The sequence below is a fragment of the Diospyros lotus genome, chromosome 11 (genome assembly GCF_014633365.1).
Source record: "Diospyros lotus cultivar Yz01 chromosome 11, ASM1463336v1, whole genome shotgun sequence".
NCBI lineage: Eukaryota > Viridiplantae > Streptophyta > Magnoliopsida > Ericales > Ebenaceae > Diospyros > Diospyros lotus.
The window spans coordinates 9,313,265-9,331,281 of record NC_068348.1 but is presented as its reverse complement, the minus strand read 5'-3'; the positions used below and the strand labels follow the sequence as shown (position 1 = coordinate 9,331,281).

Here is an 18,017-nt window from a genome sequence, read left to right as displayed (position 1 = left end):
TAGGGCCTCGAAATAGATGGAACATCACCTAAGGTGATTGTCAAAAGATGGCAATTACTTGAGGAAAAGATAAAGGAAATGGGAAAAGGAGATATTTAGAATATTTTGATTCCTCTGCATCCAAAACCCATCTTTTCTCCATTAATTCCTTAGACCTATCCATGCATATATATTATATATATCCCACGAGGAGGAGCCTCCTATATATATACTTATTCTTGCTTGCTTTAATTAGGAGTAGTGTCAGCAGCAGTCACGTTATTGTTGGCTGGCTGGTTGGCTGGCTGGAACCACCACCAGCTAGTGCGCGCCTGCAGATACCATTCTCTTTCATGTCCAAAGGATTCTTCTAAAATAATAGTTTGAAGCACCAACCTATGAACTATAGCAATTTCACCTCAAGAAACATAATCCCAAAAGTATTTAACAAGTTCTTCCCCTGGAATATATACGCTTATATGTATATATATACTCACTAAAGAGGGCAACCTTGTAAAGTTATTCTTTTGTGATTTAAAGTAATTTTTTTTTTAACTTATTTGTTCATGGTCCGTCAAATTGCAGATGTCATTTTTTCACAATCTAGCTTGTTTGGATGTTATTTCCATGTTGGGTCATTTATAATTTGGTCTTATTCCTTATTGGTCGGGTTGAGAATTGTTGTTAGGGTTGCTTGTTTTATTTATTTATTTTTTATCTTTTTGTTGAATCTTATGGCTGCAGTCCCGTGGCCTCAAAATCTGTATGTTACAAAGCCAACAGCTAAGCTGCTTCTTGCTTCTTATCAATGTTATTTTACTTAAAAATACAAAAATTCCTTCAAAAAAGGGGACACCAGGCACATGAAAATATTATGCCCGAGAGGGATAATTTCACATCAATGGATGTCAACAATTGTGCAGTCATACTCTTACTCACCTTTAAAATAAAGCGGATAATAACTCAGTGGTGAACATAACCATATTTTAGCAACACTAAGAAACCCACCTCACAAAGTAAACAATCTCATATATTACATCCTTTATGTATATATATATATATATGTGTGTGTGCGTGTGTGTGCGTGTGTGTATAAAGAGATATTATTAGAACTTAACAAAGCTTGCTAGTTAACATTCCTCTGCGGAATATCTTCCATTTGTATCTAGTTGGGCTGCTGTAGATATTGTGCTATATATATAACAAGCCTCTTCTGGCAATGGCTAACCTGCAGCTACTAGAGAGATCATTCACCTCTTTTGTTTTCTCTATCACACGCTGTTTCCATCGCTATCCACGTAATAACATCACAGATTTCAACTACGACACCATGCCCAAGGGTCGGCCCCTTTCTTTGCAGGTTCTCTTAATTTCACATCCCATTCAAGTATTTTTATATGTCTTTTGTATTTGTCTATATATATGGGTACGCCCTATAGTTCATTATGTTCAATCCCATAATTTTTATACTGATTGTAAACCACGTAACGAACAGTTTATCATTCAGACGTGAAATATCGACTGTAAATAGCAGAAACACTTCACTTTTTTAAGGTGGTTATGAGGCCTCTTTGTGTAACTCGTTGGTTTCATTCTACTCATTGTAGCTGCAATTGAAAGTATGTTTTAAACTTATAATCGCCATGCTATATGTCAATAATAAAGCTAAGGCTAATCGTATGACAAATCAGAACATTTGGCATTCATTGATAGATTTGGTTCATATGTTTCTTTAATTGGCTCAAGTTTCTTAATCTCCTCAGTTTGCAAAAAAGCTACAGTAAGAAAAGGTTGAGAGAGAGAGAGAGAGAGAGAGAGAGAGAGTGGGGCAAGTTGGAAAGTAAGTTGAAAATGGTACTTGTGAAGAAAGAGCAAGTGTGATCACTTTAATCAGTCATGTCTACTTCTTGTACAGACTGTGGAACTCAAAGTAAGGATGTGCTGCATTGGCTGCGAGAGAGTTGTCAAGGATGCTATCTACAAGCTTAGAGGTACTATTGCTAATTACTCTTAGGCCCATTTGGAGCACATTGCAACTTTCAGTGTTTTTATTTTTATTGTTTGAAAATAAAAATAAAAACCACGAAAATCATTTCGAGTTTTGGATCTTGAAATTTTTAATTTTTTTTTAAATTTTTTAAACAAAAATAAGAAGAAAGTATTTTCTAAATTTAAATTTCATTTTAGTTTTCCCCTCGTTGAACTAGTTACCGAAGTAGCTAGAGAATTGTGGAAGTGGTTGGTAGCAAGCTCCAATAGTTGTAAGCAACTTGTTGGTGACCTCTGGTGACGACTTTGGTGACTTTGGTCACCAGCCGTCAAGAGAGTTGGGCAGAGAAGAGAGGGTCCAAAAAATAAAGGAAATCGAAGAAAAAGTAATAAAAACCATATAATTAGTAGTAACATGTTAAATTTTTACTTTTTGATACGAATGAAAAGTAAACCCAAGAAAATCAAAACAAATAATTTAAACTAATTAAAAGTTATGTGAATCAGCGCATTAATTGATTATAATTTGTTAATTACTTTAGAAGACACTGTAATTAGGCTGACTTCTTATTCTTTTGTGAATTCAGGAATTGATTCTGTTGACGTGAACTTGGAAATGGAGAAGGTGACAGTGATCGGGTACGTTGACAGGAACAAAGTGCTTAAGGCAGTGAGGAGGGCTGGGAAGAGGGCGGAGTTTTGGCCGAATCCAGATGTGCCGTTGTTCTTCACATCGACCAACGACTACTTCAAAGACTTGAATAATGAATACAAAGAGAGCTACAACTATTGGAGACACGGCTACAATGTTGCGGATAAGCACGGCAACATTCCAGTTACTCTTCGAGGAGATGATAAAGTTAGCAACATGTTCAATGATGATAATGTCAATGCTTGTTGTCTCATGTAACATTGCTAATTATACAACCTACAATGTAGGGGGGGGGGTGTGTGTGTGTTCGTGTACAGTTGTTTTATAATTTACATGATCTTAATTAGTTTGTGCTATTCAGCTTTCCTTGGTAGCCATAGGATAGCGTATTAGAAAACACATTAAGTATGCATGCTTTTGCTGTTTCAAAAAATGTGGCATGTTGTTTCTTGATTTCTTTCTTGATTTATTTATTGAGTTTTGGTCACTGTTGGTCTCCGTTCGACATTTAATTACTGAAGTTTCTGACCCATAATTGTCGATTGACATTTGTTGACATGCATTCATCATTGGTCTAGCCTAACCCAATTTCATCTCTTCCATCTTCTCCATTCTTTAATTTTTCTGACTTCTAACCACTCTTTCTCTTGCCCTCAGGCAAGCCCAAGCTCTATTAACCCTCTACTCTCATTACTAGAGGTTATAGGTCGATTTTTGTTGTTCTTCTCTAGGTCCCCTATAGGAGCTTCTACTTTAAGATTTTTAGGTTGAACCATTATAGGTTTTAGGTTGCTAATGTGTCCATGGATCCAAGGATTTAGATACATTTGAGAGGTCTGCTAACACTTAGCGGATCATGCAAGAGCCAATACCAATTTTAAAAACACAAAATACGTAGCCAAAATGGATCAAGAACTCTTGTAAGATTCAGTAGATTACAACCATATGCATACAAGCCAACGAAAATAAAACAACCATGAATGGTAATAGTTTCCTCACAAATGAAGATGGTTATTGATTGCTTCTGTTTGTGCCTCCAAAATTGAACTCTTTGGACTCCTTATGAACTTCCACAAACATCTTCACGAACTAGCTCTTGAACTTGTCCTTGGCTAACCAAGCCACCCCTACAAATGCAGGGGATCAAGTTAGTCCACACATAAGCAGCCACTAGAACCTTTCATTGGACCTTTGTGCTAATCGAGTCTCACACGAAGATGATACCAAGTTGAAGCCCAATTCTTGACAATGGACAACACCAACCATCTCACGGTCAAGGGATCAAGAGAAGAAGGAGGCAATAAGAAGAGAAGGAAGCAAGCTACAAGCAGAAGAAAGAAGATGAACAATAATCTTTTGGGCGAAGGAGAAAGCTTGTAAGGACGCATGCAAGAGTGAACCGAGAATGGAGACTCTCTTTTTCTCTTCTCTATGCTTTTCTTCTTCTCTCACTTCATTAAATGATTATGAGAAAGCATTAATGAAGCAGTGATAGAGCATTACATGCTTTATCATCGGATTGGTCGGAATAAGGCTTGTAAAATTTAAATCTCCCCAAGTGAAGCAGTCAACAATTTGAAGTGATTGGCTCACAGTTCCTCAAGCACGCCAAACTTGTTGATCGTTCCTCATAACTGGTCGACTATTTCTTGCCTTCCATCATAACTTTTAACTAATTTCATCGAGGCTTGCTATTAACTCTTAGTGGAACCAAGATCTCCCGTTTAACTCTTAATGGCATGCTCATTAACTCTTAACTATATCCCATTAACCCTTAATGATCTTCCTATTAACTCTTAATAGTATCCCTCATCATTAACTCTTATGATAATTAAGAATACACTATCAGCTAAGAATCACTAATCCAATGATATGCCAATATGGTGTATGATCTTCTAAGTTCACATCCAAATAGAAATCAAGAAATGCCAAACTCTTTGATGCTAGTCAAACTATTCGACTTACTATAAGAATCTCTCCATCTTCTCAAAGTACCCAAAAAAGTCTTGAGTGACAACTAGCATTATGTCAGGATGATCCTAATGGCAATGAAGTTAAAATTCAAGTGAGCCTATTTAAGGCTTTTAATGATATAACCCTTTCACTAACTAACATTATGTTGTTTTCGTAATACAACAATTGAAACTTGTTTCTCTTGGGGAAGCTCAACAAGAAGTTAACAGGGCTAAGCCAAAAAACAAGGTTTGCTCAAAAGACGTCATCTGAATGGGTTCTACAAAAATGTGGCTCCAGAAAGGTCTTCTGGTGTCTGAAGTCTAGAAAGGGTCTTCCAAAGGGGTCTTTGGGAGAGCTTTAAGTCTTACGATCTGTAAGGCAAAAGAAATTCAAAAGGCACATAGGGATTTCTTCCGTGCAGGCCCTCTAATTCCTAAGTCAGATATAGTCATGGTCCAAAAGGGGTTATGTAGATGTAGTGCAATATGGATAGTGCTTTCAGAAGAGTAGGGACTCTTTAAGAAAGGTGCGTGTGGAAAAGTTAGACAGAGGTCTTTAGATCTAGGGGAAGGATCCCGAATGTGAAGTGGAAGGATCCCAGAGGTGAAGGGTCAAGGGGTATTTATACCCATCGAAGGACTAAGACATGTGGCAGGCCTATACAAGTGGCCCATATGCTCGAGGGCACATGGCACAACCTTTCTAGTGAGGCATCTGACTATCATTGTGTTAGGCTTTGAGAGGACAAAGAATTAAGGGAAGCTAGTCGGATATTTGGGGAAGCAGTCCCGAAAGAGTCTTCAAAAGACTATCTAAGCATTTTGGGAAGTTGGTCCTTGAAGGGTCTTCAAGAAGTAAGGCCCTCAATGACCTTTTTGGGAGAGAGCGCTCTCTCAAGTTCTAACTGACCTTTCTAAGGGAACTCCCTCGGAGGCCCTTCAGAGGAAACCTCGTGGAGGATATGTTACAACAACGGCTACCCAACTTGCCTTTGATTGAAAGTCGAAGGGAAGAGTACTCAAAAATGTGGGGACCGGAGTTAACCTGGAGAAGGAAAAACTCGTTCTAGGATCAAGTGTGACTCAAGAGTCAGGGTTATTTATGGTTTTCAATATTCGGAGGAACATAGTTACAAAAATGATTACTAGGTATCCCAAGGTATCCTCTCCACCACTACTGTTCATGCTCCTAATGTACTTTCTCTTAAGTTTAAGATGTACTTTTATCTTTCATTTTATGTACTCGCGCTTGCTATAACGCCTTCTACGAATGAGTGAAATGAGATTATTCTAGATTTATCAATTGTGCCTATTGTTCATGGTTTGTGTATGTTTGCATGTATGTATGTTTCTCATGCTATTTATGTATGAAGATAGAAATAAAGTGACAGGAAAATAAATATCATATGCACGAAGCAAGGTATTAGAACCTGGGTGCTTGTAGCTCTGAGCATGCTTTACCAGAACCTTAAACTTGCACACAAGTGGTTGCACATTCGATGTTGCTTTCTCAGACAATGTGCTTACATTCATCCTAAACCACCAGTTGATAGGAAGCACCCAAAATTTGGGCATCCTACCAAGACTGGTTGTTGTAGCGTATGTTTCAACTCTCTATTAGTCACCGAGCCTTGCCACCCTTCAGGACCCAAAATGGTTGTTTTAAACCTGAACTATTCATCCCGAGACAATCAATCTCAAGAACAAAGCTTCGATTGGTTAAAAGCCTCATAAGACAGACACTAGGGTTGTAACGCCCCATTTTTCCCAAGAGTGTGTTAACTCGAGATTTCAGGGATATTTTTTTTTTCAACAATCATTCAACATACACCTAGTGTAAATTAAACCCCGACAATCCCAATCTACCATCTCAGCATATTAACTTAAAAGAATAAACTAAGACTGGTAATATAATCACATCAGTAGAAACAGAATCGAAACCTCAAATTTCACATAACCAAATTCACTTTATATATAACGTAGAAATTGAACCATTATTTGACATGACATCTTCAAAACAAAATACAAAAAGACTTATCTCTCAACAACAACTACTAAACACCTCTAACATAGACAAAATATATGTTAAATATCACTAACATAAATGACTGCTACATCTCGATAACCCCTTCTCCTTTAGTGCCGCTGCTTTTACTTGGAACGTTTGAATATTCCAAGGACGTACTCCAAATTAAATGTTGAATCATCTAAGTGAGAGTTCAAATACATTTTCATGAATATATGCAAGACCATGAAACAAAACTGACATATCCCGACATGTCTCAACCCAAGAGAATCACACATAGCACTTAACCCTAATTGAGGAAAATGCAATATCTCTAAATGCAACACAACCTCATCGACATATAAACCTGAGTATCACCCCTATATCATGTGAGACATTGCGCTCCAACTCAAAAGCATTCAGGATCTCAACACAACCCTAGCCAAGAGAGGATCAACATTATCCCAGGAATCAACATCCACCTAGGCAATAATGTTATTTCTCAAAGGAACCTAGGGTAGTGTCCACTCTCAGCCCCGCCACTTGAGCCAACATCCGGGGTGGTGTCCACTCTTAGCCCCACCACTTGAGTAAAATAGGATGAAGTTTGTCTCAACCCCATCCTAAGTGGGTCACATAGCATTAATTCTTGGCACGCATCCCGAGTGCTATCACTTAAGTGCCACAACACAAGCTGATAACCCACATCCCATAAAGATATCACACAAACATGCCAATGTCACTATCACAAACCATGCATCATATAAAAACCAACATTTCCATGCACATAATTTAAAGTACAAAATTCAATGCACATGTAAATAACCACTATGGATGAACCATCCATATGTAAACAAACTATCACATGTCAAATCATTTGTATAAACAAATGATGTATAGGGTCGAACCACCCAAAATAAAATCAAGTTTTCAGTAGAACCACTCACAGTAAAACAAAACTTCAGTTATGAACTCTCACAGTAAGCTAAGTTTTTGGTAGAACCACCACTACAAAAAGATAGCACTTTAGCGGTGATTTTTTTGGTTATTTAGTGGCAATTTTAACCACTACAAAGTGATTTAGCGACAGTTTCGAAAACCGCCACTGCTACAGTCATTGCAAAGTATTTAATGGACGTTTTCAATAACCGTTAGAATAATCGCCTCTAAGTGTTGTTTTTTGCAGCGGTTTATAACCCAGCGCCAAGTCTGACATTTAGCGACGATTAGGAAATATTTAGTGGCAGTTTAGAAACTGCTACTAAATTTTTAGTAAGTGTTTTATTAATAAAATTTTAATAAGTGTTAAATTTTGTTAAACTGCCGCTAAATTTTTAAAAATATTTATTATTTGCGGCAGTTATCTAACCGCCGTTGAAAAGAAAACACTTATTAAAAATTTAGCGGTGGTTTCTGTTGACTTTAGCGGTGGTTCTCTAAATTTCACGCTTGATATTCAATGACTTTAGCAACGGTTTTAATTTCATACAGTGGCTTTTAGCGATGATTTCAAAACCATTGCTAAAAGCCTAACAAAATCACCTCCCAGCTCATTTTTTTGGTCACCAAAACAAAAAAACCCTATAATTTATAACTTATATCCCAACTCACAAACATAATATCTCAACTTGTTTAATCATCAAACCATAAATATCCAATCCAACTCACAAATGACCTAAAATCTATAACGTATATACCAAATTCACAAACATAATATCTCAATCTATTTAATCAACAAACCATAAATATCCAATGCAACTTAAATATCCAAATATGTAACATATTTTAAATAGTTTAATATTCAAAATGAAGTTATATATCTAAGTAAAATTTAAACAATTTAATATTCAAAGCAGTTCAAATATTTGATCATCACATCAACTTTGTTGGTTTGGATCTCGCTGGGTCTCATGAACGTCATGACTTGCATTAGAAGAGAGCTTTCTTGCTGGTGACATTGATCCACTATGTGCATCTAATGCCTAAAATAATTAAAATTGTATTAGATGTGTATACAAAAAGTGAAAACATACTTTGAAGAATATTTGTGGAGATAAACATAAACAATCACTTAGAATGAAAATTAAAATTCATAATTTAAGAATTAACATATTAACATACCATTGTATTGAGCATAACAACAAACTCAGGTGGTATATTCCCCATAATATTTGTGAAAATATAAGCCATGGCACTCTTTTAAATTTCAAGCCTCTTGCTGACTAGTCTATAATTTTTCCTCCAATTTTTGCATGTATTGTACAATAAGTGTACTGGTATTATTGGATGATGAGGTGTCCCACTAAATTGAGTAGTGGTCCCAAAAACTTGGTTTGGACTCGGACCAAAGCCCAAACCTCGGACTTGGCCTGAGTGTTCTTGTCCTAGCACACGAGCAAGTGAATCATTTAAGGAGACTGATTGTGAAGATATGCCTTGGCTCTCAATCTCAGAAATTTTCTCCTGTATGGATTAAAAAATAATATCAATCACTCCAAAAATACTATTTAAATAAAAGTCTATTTATCTTTCAGACAAGAAAATTGATCTTTATGTTCTCTTACCACCAAAACTAGAAATGTTCAAGAAGACATATCTAATAAACTGATTTCCAAAACTATAGTTTAAGGAAGTGAACCCTATTTTATGGGGAAAACAAAAAAATAAGTTCAAACAGTCAGTTATCATATAAAGACTTTTTTTTTGTTGCACTTAGTGAGTTCATCCACCACTAGGAAAAATTAAGTTTGAACATAAATTATATCAAAGCATATAGCAGAGGTGGTGCCCCAGAAAATTGCACAAGAGGGATGATAAAGAAAACAATAACAATCCTACTTTGCTATTCCTATCTCAAGAGGAGACTTTGCATCCATCCAACATCATCACCACCTCATACTTGAGATGAAAGAGAGAATAGAGCAATCAATCCAACAACCCTTAAATAAGCTATCTATGGCCCACAACATAAGTCCATTATTTCAGGTCAACTTTTACTGAAACCAGAAACCTTTGCAGTAACATAAATGAAGTGACAACTATTATACTTTGGGTTTTATAGTGAAGACATGCTACAAACTAATGATCTACAAACAAGAAAATACCTAAAATATCAAAAAATTTAAAAGGAATACGTCAAAATCCACCTAATTGCCTTAGACAATTCTTAACAACATATGGGAAAAAGGATAAAGTCCTCTACTTGTGCCCTTTTCTTTTTCTATTTTCTGATAGATAACAAGAATCAAACCTAAGTTTTTTATTGGTGGAATGCAGATATAGGAAGTAAGAGATGTTTTTGTAGCAAACAATTGCACAGCACAATCAATTTTGACTTTGATACCTTTAGAGACTTGTATTCATATGTATAGTCCATTGGCAGAATTCATATAACATGACTTTCTTAATATTGGCAATTTTCTGCATGAAAGAAAAAGATTCCTATTTTTCTATCACAATAAGTTCTTTCAAGATGAATCATACAAACAAAAATCTGATTTCAACGAACTTTACATTCTATCAAATGAATTACCATATTTTAGTTCAACATGATATCTCATTAAGATAAAGATTACTATCTAATGTTCAACCAAAAGGGTAGCACTGCAACAGAATCATCACCTGGTTAAAAGACTCTTTTTGGGGTCTTTAAGACAAGCTAATCAACAAAAGAAGTTAAACAATCTTCTGGGCCATACAGGCTCACACTAATCATCCATCAGTTTTCATATATGTATGTTTTCTGCTAGCAAGTTCAACTAAACTTATAACTCGTTTACTAATAAAAAATAATATAGATAAAAGCTTCTTCTATGATTCAAAAAATGGAATGGTTATGATACAAAAACACTTACCCTTGTAGTTCTTGCTCCTTCATTCACAAAAGATACATCTTTCTTCTTATGCATCGCGATGTATAATAAACCCCTACTCACAGGCTAGCCACTCTCAATTTCCTATAATTTAAAACAATTTCACAAAAATATTAGTTGATGTTAGAATAAAAAATTCATACTTAGGATAAATTTTTGCAATATTAACATCTTATGTTTTTTTCTTGCTAGACTATTCGATCCTCCTGTGTGTGGAATTGTCAATTTGAATCGATTTTTAGTATTTTTTTGACATATCTCCTAGATATCCAACAAAAAACATCATTAGTTTAATCTTAACCACTTAGTTGTATAAATATTAGTAATCTTATAAGCAAGATTAGTAACATCACATTGTTCTTATCTCGTGCACAATAGTCAATAAAACTTGCCCATTGGTCCTGAGATATTCCTGGTGGATGCTTTGTAATATTTGCTTTGTAATATTTGCTTCTCAACCAATGGTGGGATCATACCACTCATGGTATAATTTACACGTATTGTCCTTCCATTTCTTCCCAATGTTCTTCAAAATAATTTGTAACAGGCCGTCAACATTAAATTTTTCCTTCAAAAAACAACAATATTAGTTACAAAAATATATTCAAGAAATATATCAAAACATACAATATTAGTTAATTACCATGATTCTATTTTTGTAAATTTCTTCTTTGTATATCTTCGGTACTTTGTGCCAACTTTCATAGTTGACGGGAAAAGCAACAAAATCAGAGGCTAATTCTCCTAAAATCCCTCCAAGAAGTCCAGCTGAATCTCCATTTGGTTGGAGTGATTCATTGAACTCTAACATAACACGCCTTCCACGTGTTAGTAACCAAACATCTTTAACCCTTAGTTTTTCCTGTTTTATAAGCCCTTCTTCATCTATCAATCAAAATACATATACCTAATTTAATAATTAATGAAAGTATATAATAATTACAGTCAAGTTAAATATTTTGTGCATACCTATCACATTAACTGTCCAGTAACGACATGATGTAGACGAGCGTGTTGATTCCGAATGCTGTAGTGGATCTGGGGTGGATGCTCCTAATGAAATCTGGCTAGATGCTGGAGGTTGTAGTGGAGATAGGGAGGATGCTGGAGGCAGTGGTGGAGCTGGGGAGGATGTTGAGGGCTATAGTGGAGCTAACAATGATGCTGAAGCATGTGTGGTAAGTGAGGCATCACCACCTAAATCAGTATTGCCTATCTTTCTTAAACGTTTCTTTGTATTCATGGCTACACTTTTTTTATAAATGAGAAAAATATGCACGTATAGATAAAGCAAAGCAAAATGAAAGGCAAAATAAAATAGACACATGCACTCCTAGGTATGAAAAATAAAAGGCAAACAACAATATGAAAACATTACATCAATATTATTTGTTATCTATGTTTCTTTCACTCCTAAGAAACATTTAAGAGTAAAGATAAATAAACATGGGATCATTGGATTTTAAGGTGTTTCACCATAACTAAAGAGAAAATCAACTTAATAATTTTAAAAATAAAATAAATATTTATAATAAAAAAATACTATTCTCAAACCGAACTCCAAATCTAGATTCAAAGAGTGACGTATAATTGTAATTTGATTGTTTTTGGGTGTAAAAAGCAATTTAGTCCTAGATTTGAAAATATAATAATTTATTTTTTTTTTAAATTACAATAACTAATTTAATCTTTAATAATTTATTTGAAACTCACACAATCTTCCTATATAAGAAGATTCAAACTTGAGATTTAAATATTTTTAATGTAGGAATTAATTTATTAATTCCTAGAGTGAAAACCTGCACTGATCATTGGGGTGAGTGAAAACCTAGAGTCACTATTAATGGTTAGAGGAGATTAGGTGCAAGAGATTTCCTTGTTAGCAATTGATCAGGATGTGTCAGTTATGGACTCTGTCAGGAAATATCAAGTGCTTTTAGATATTCTCGTAGGAGGGATGAGCATAACTGGGTTGTTGATGATTTTCAAAAGTTGCTTTGGGTGGATATTCTTTTAAAGGAGTTAGAGAGGAACAAAATGATTTCAGTGGGCAGCTTCTTAGAATGGAATATTGGCATGAAGTCTTTCCATGTGACCCTTTTGGGAGTTGAAAGGCAAGCTATTCATGGAAAAGAATTTGGTCTTAAGGAGCCTGCCAAGATGATATTTTATATTTTAAGTAGTGTATTCAATTTGAATGCCCTGGTTGTTCTTGTAGAGCCTTTGCATTGTTGGCTGGGAGCTCAAGTTAGTAATAGGTGAAGGAAAGGTTCACAACAACTCAGATTAGTAATATTTGAAGGAATGGTTGGCTACTCTGCCTTTTGGCTTGAGTTGGTTGATTTTGGGGGACTTAAGCAATTATTTTATAGGTCAAAAAGTAATCTTATGTACATTTTATTTAGTTGGTTATTTAGGAGGGGTAACACTGACCTAGATTAATTTTTAGATTTTTGTAGATAGCATAAGGGTGTAAAGTGTATAGCATTAGGTGGTGACCTTTTATTCTTAGTCCGAGTTGTTGTACATGAATTGCGTTTCCTTGTACTACCTAATATTTTTGGTTATGACAAAAATGTTCATTGTGAATATGATCGATTTTATTGCTTGTGTTATTGTTCAAACAACAATCTAGTATGATTTATAGGCACTTGCACCTTTTGCCTTAATATTCTTTAAATGAAAATTTCATACATAAGGAAATGAACCAACTGAAGGAAATGAAAATTTCACCAAGCAGAAAAAAAAATTTCATACATAAGGAAGCCATTTAAGCATCAATAAACCAACTAAGTGACACATAAGATTGACTAATAGACCATAACATGCTTTAAATGAATAGAAAATCAAACTAACATGAGGAACTGTGAATGGTGAGAGCGAGTGAGTGACGGCGAGCTTAAGCGACGACGATCGAGGGTGAGCGCGAGCAACAGGGAGCGAGGAGCTGAGGGCGAGCGAGGGGCCAAGGGCAAGTGCGACGGGGGAGAAGAAGAGACAAGGAGAAGGGTTTGCAGAAGGGTGGGCGGCTGGGAGAAGCAAATAGGAAATGAGGAAATGGGAATTTGGAGAGAGGGGAGAAGGGTGCGTTAGGGTTTCAAGCGGGAAATGGGAAATTGGGGGAGGGAATTTTGGATTTCATATATGTTTATTATTCATTTTATTTCTTAATTAATTATTTAACTATGAGATTTCAAGTAATTATACTTAATGCAGATAATTTAATATAAAAAAGTAATAAAAAACATTAATTTTCACGTCTAATTGTTAAATAATCTGTGTTTTTAAATAATATAAAAATATAAAATTTAATTATGTTACCTGAATAACTTAACTCATATTAGACACCATCTGAAAAAAGATCAAACAATTGTTAAAAGAGATATAACCTTTTGTTGATATCTTTCAAGTGATCAATAACATTAAATGTGTGCTTGATAGCATAGAAATTCCACGAAAAATGTCACATTTAAGGAATTGAATCCTATTCTCGTTATTTGACACACTATATTTTTTATAGAATTAAATTTTATAGTACAATCATTTAAAGTATGTTTTAATCTATTTTCTATGAAAAATTGATTCCAAGGGGGTGGTAGGTTTTGTTTTCCATGTAAGATGAAAAATATTTCCCTTTCTAGCTAAATGTAATCAAACACACCCTAAGAATATTTTCTAGACCTAGCTATTATTCTACTATAAATAGATGTTAAGTAAAACTAATAAAATGATAGACACACGCTCGACTATGTTCATTTTTTTTCTAAACTTTAAATTACTTTATATTTAAAAGAATTTTCAGTATCAGCTACTACAATATATTAAAGTAATTTTGACCAATCTTATAACCTTAATAACAATATGTTTGGAAACAAAAATTTTCTAGAATTCAATTCATTTCATTTAAAATAATTGAAATGCAATGTTTGGAATAGTAAAATATTGATAGAATTATGGAGATAAAATTGAACTTCAATCCTATCTTTTACAAATACAAATCATCATACCAATTTAGGTGTGATTTGGAAAGAATTAAAGTTAACAAGAAAATTGAATTTAATTCTATTTTAAATAATTTAAATTTTAAAAAAATTATAAAAATATTTTATAATTTTCAAATGTTAAATTTTTAAATTCATATTTAATATTTAATAATTTTTTAATTTTCAAAATTTTCTTTAAATTTTATGACGATTTCTAAGAAACCACAACAAATTTTAGTTTTGAATTATTTAATTAATAAATATTGCTATGGTTAATAACTGCCGCAAAGTGTTCAAATTAAATTTTAATTAATTTTAAATTTTTTCTTTAAATTTTACAACAATTTCTAAGAAACCGTCACAAATTTTAATTTATTATTATTTAATTAATAAATATTGCAGCAATTAATAACCGTCACCAAGTGTTCAAATTATTTTTTAATTAATTTTAAAATTTTTCTTTAAATTTTACGATGGTTTCTAAGAAACCACTGCAAAATTTAATTTGTAATTATTTAATTAATAAATATTGCGACGATTAATAGCCGCTGCCAAGTGCTCAAATTATTTTTTATTTAATTTTAAAATTTTTCTTTAAATTTTACGGCGATTTCGTAGAAATCGCCACAAAATTTAATTTGTAATTATTTAATTTATAAATTTTGCAACTGTTAGTAACCTCTGCAAAATTTTATTTTAATATTTTTTTTAAATTATTAGATTATCCTTTAAATTCAACAGCAATTAATAACCATCACCATACTTTGCGGCAGTTTAGAAACTGCCGCAAAATACCTCGTATTGCGGCGGTTTTAGAAATCGCTGCAAAAAAAATCTTTGCTAAAATGCTGTTTTTTTATAGTCCACTCACAATAAAACAAAACTTCGGTTAGAAACTCTCACCTTGAACGTATCTTAGACCACCTCGATTCTCGTGTACAATCTCGATTTTACTTCAACCTTCTTTATTCCTTTAGCAGATTTCTCTCCTATTTCTCAAGCACAAATCCCTCGCCTCAATCTTTCTCAAATTTAATGATTTTGAGAACAACCCCATAGCCCTATTTTTAGGTTTAAAATCCAAAGTGATCCAAAGTTAAAATGGGTTAACTTTTGAAATCTACAATCTAAACTCTTACTAAGTCACCATACCTTACCATACCTCACCATAGCTCACATCACCTCGCCATATCTCACCATACCTCACATAACCTTAAGGCCATATCCTCAATTAATTTCATAATCCCATTTTAAACTTTGAACAATTGCTATTACACCCTCAAATATCGAATTAATAATTATCAAGATACTTAAAATTCAAAATTAATAATTCTAAGTTTACTTGATAAGTATGTTTCATCTCTGCACCCTCACAAGACCTTTGTTTCATCCCGAAACCACTTCAAAGTTGATCCTTACATAAAACCGGAGCCCCTTCAGGGTTCCGTTAATTTTTTGGAAGTCCCCTACGACGATTCTATTTTTCAGGCTGAATCACAGTTGTACCAAAAACAGTCTCAATTTTGATTTCTTTTAATATCATAAATCCTATCTTAGGATGCTCATCAATAGCATATCATTTTCCTTAGACATCAAGGTTCCAGGGCACTCCTTGCGGTCAATTTGCGCGACTGGTTTTTACTATCAAGCTAATTTTCAATATTTTAAACTCACTTAAATTACGTGACAAGCTTATGCCAAAATGGATATTACAAAGGTCATGTCTCGGAATAGTTGGACGAGGTTAAGCCTCACAAAAGAGTGTCATGTATGCATGTTGGCTCCCCAACGTAGCACTAATGCACATCATTGCTACGTTAATATGTAACAACCTCAAGCATGCCTTCTAACGACCTGGATATGGGGTAAAGATGAAGTAATAAAATGATAGGATTTATACCTTGCACTTGAGGAAGGGTTGCCATTCGGGTCGTATGTTCATCTCATGTAGCCTAAGTATCTAACTCTTGAACTAAGAGCGATAAAGACTTTTCTCGACAACTTGTTCTTGCATCTAAACTCAAAGGGGAATGGCAATCTTGTGATTGTGCAGTAATTGTTAGAGTTGGGGAAGAGACCCTGGACTAGTCCCCAACCAAGTCCTAATCTTAGATATGATTATTGGTTAACACTAGAATGGCCTAGCCTTCACCAAGTTTGTAATGACCCGAATTTAGTTAATTAATGTTGTGTCATGCCTTGTGGTTAAATTGGTTAGTCTTGATGTTTAAAATGTTATTTTTGGTGTTTATTAATTAAGTGTTGCATATATGTTTGGAGTATCGCGATGAATTTAATTGGTATTTGAATATGATAGTGAGTGATTGGAATCAAGGAAAAAATTGGATGAAATTTTGTGAGTTTTGTGAGTGTGATCTGAATTGAGAGTGATTGATTCAAATTGGGTGTATGTGATTCGGGTTGCCTATATTTCCAGTGTGCGAGTTTTGTATTGCAATCCGATTTTGACCCTGATGCAGCCCGAATCTCTAAAACCCAAAGTATTAAAGTTGTATTTATTTCTTTTATATTTCCATAGTATCTTGAATCACCCCAATTGGAGATTATATGAGAGAGTTATGGCCAAATTACTAAGATGTGTCAAAGTTGCCCAGAATTTCGTAAATGTTGCGTTCCAGCATTCTATTTTCTCTTTGAAGCTAAATTTTGACTGTGATTAAGCCCAATTCTCTCATAATATAAAACATAAAAGTTGTATATTTGTCTCTTTTCTTTCCATACCACTTTGAATCAGCTCAATCGGTGCTTAGACGAGTGAGTTATGCCTAAAATTCAAAAGCATGTCGAATCTGTCCAGAACCCTCCATTTTTCATTTAAGCTTCTCAAATTCGGATCTGGGTAGAGCCATTCGGGTATCTTCTTAAATCCAACAGACGCGTGTTTCTGGAAGCGAGTTCCCAAGCCATTTCTCGACCAAAAATCCCAACTTTTAGAGTGGTGGTAGAGAGTTTCCATGCAGTCTGGTCTCTGTTGCTTCTTGTCTCTAATTTCAGCTTGTATAAACAGAGAGATCGGGGGATTTTTGCAGAATTTATAGAGAGTTGCAAAGGAAGAAGGAGAAGATTTTGGCGGGTGGTTTTCCTCTTCGCGTATTAGGCAAGCATTTTCATTCCCTTTTCCTTTGCTTATGAAAGTTCCTTTTTCTTCTCCTTCATTGATTATGTAAGCTTCCTCCCCCATTTCTTCTCCTTGGGTCGCTGCTATTTATCTGTGAGTATGAGTGTTACAGTGTATATATATATATATGCGGGCGTGCTGGTCCAACCGTGAGCGTGTAGCTTCCATCTTCTTCTTCTTGTTTCTTTTTTTTTTTTCCGTTGCTTTGGTAATGGCTTGCTAATGGGCTGGATAATATTCTATTGTTGGATAAATGTAATGTGGATATGTATATATGTATCGTAGCAGGTGGGCTATGCAATAGGGGAGCTTGTTGTAAGTGCATATGTGTGTCCGTGGGTGCCGATATATATACACATGCAGGTGTGTGCAGCGAGCAGGAGCGAGACCGTGAGCCAAGGAGTTCATTATGTGTGTGTGTTCAAGGTTTGATGCCATAGGAG

The 18,017-nt window shown here is 34.6% G+C and overlaps 1 protein-coding gene across 3 annotated transcripts; it reads left to right on the top strand.

The window, feature by feature from the left end:
• The first annotated feature begins 980 nt into the window (after positions 1-980).
• LOC127813336 (heavy metal-associated isoprenylated plant protein 30-like) lies at positions 981-3,073 on the top strand. 3 transcript variants are annotated; one of them, XM_052354264.1, is made up of 3 exons: positions 981-1,339; positions 1,895-1,970; positions 2,556-3,073. In XM_052354264.1, exons 1-3 carry the CDS (start codon positions 1,199-1,201, stop codon positions 2,876-2,878), a joined length of 540 nt encoding a protein of 179 aa, XP_052210224.1. In that variant the 5' UTR covers positions 981-1,198; the 3' UTR covers positions 2,879-3,073. The 3 variants fall into 3 exon arrangements, with proteins under 3 accessions (XP_052210224.1, XP_052210225.1, XP_052210226.1); XM_052354265.1 differs by having other exon boundaries at positions 1,222-1,319; XM_052354266.1 differs by lacking the exon at positions 981-1,339 and adding an exon at positions 1,350-1,533.
• Positions 3,074-18,017: the final 14,944 nt, after the last annotated feature.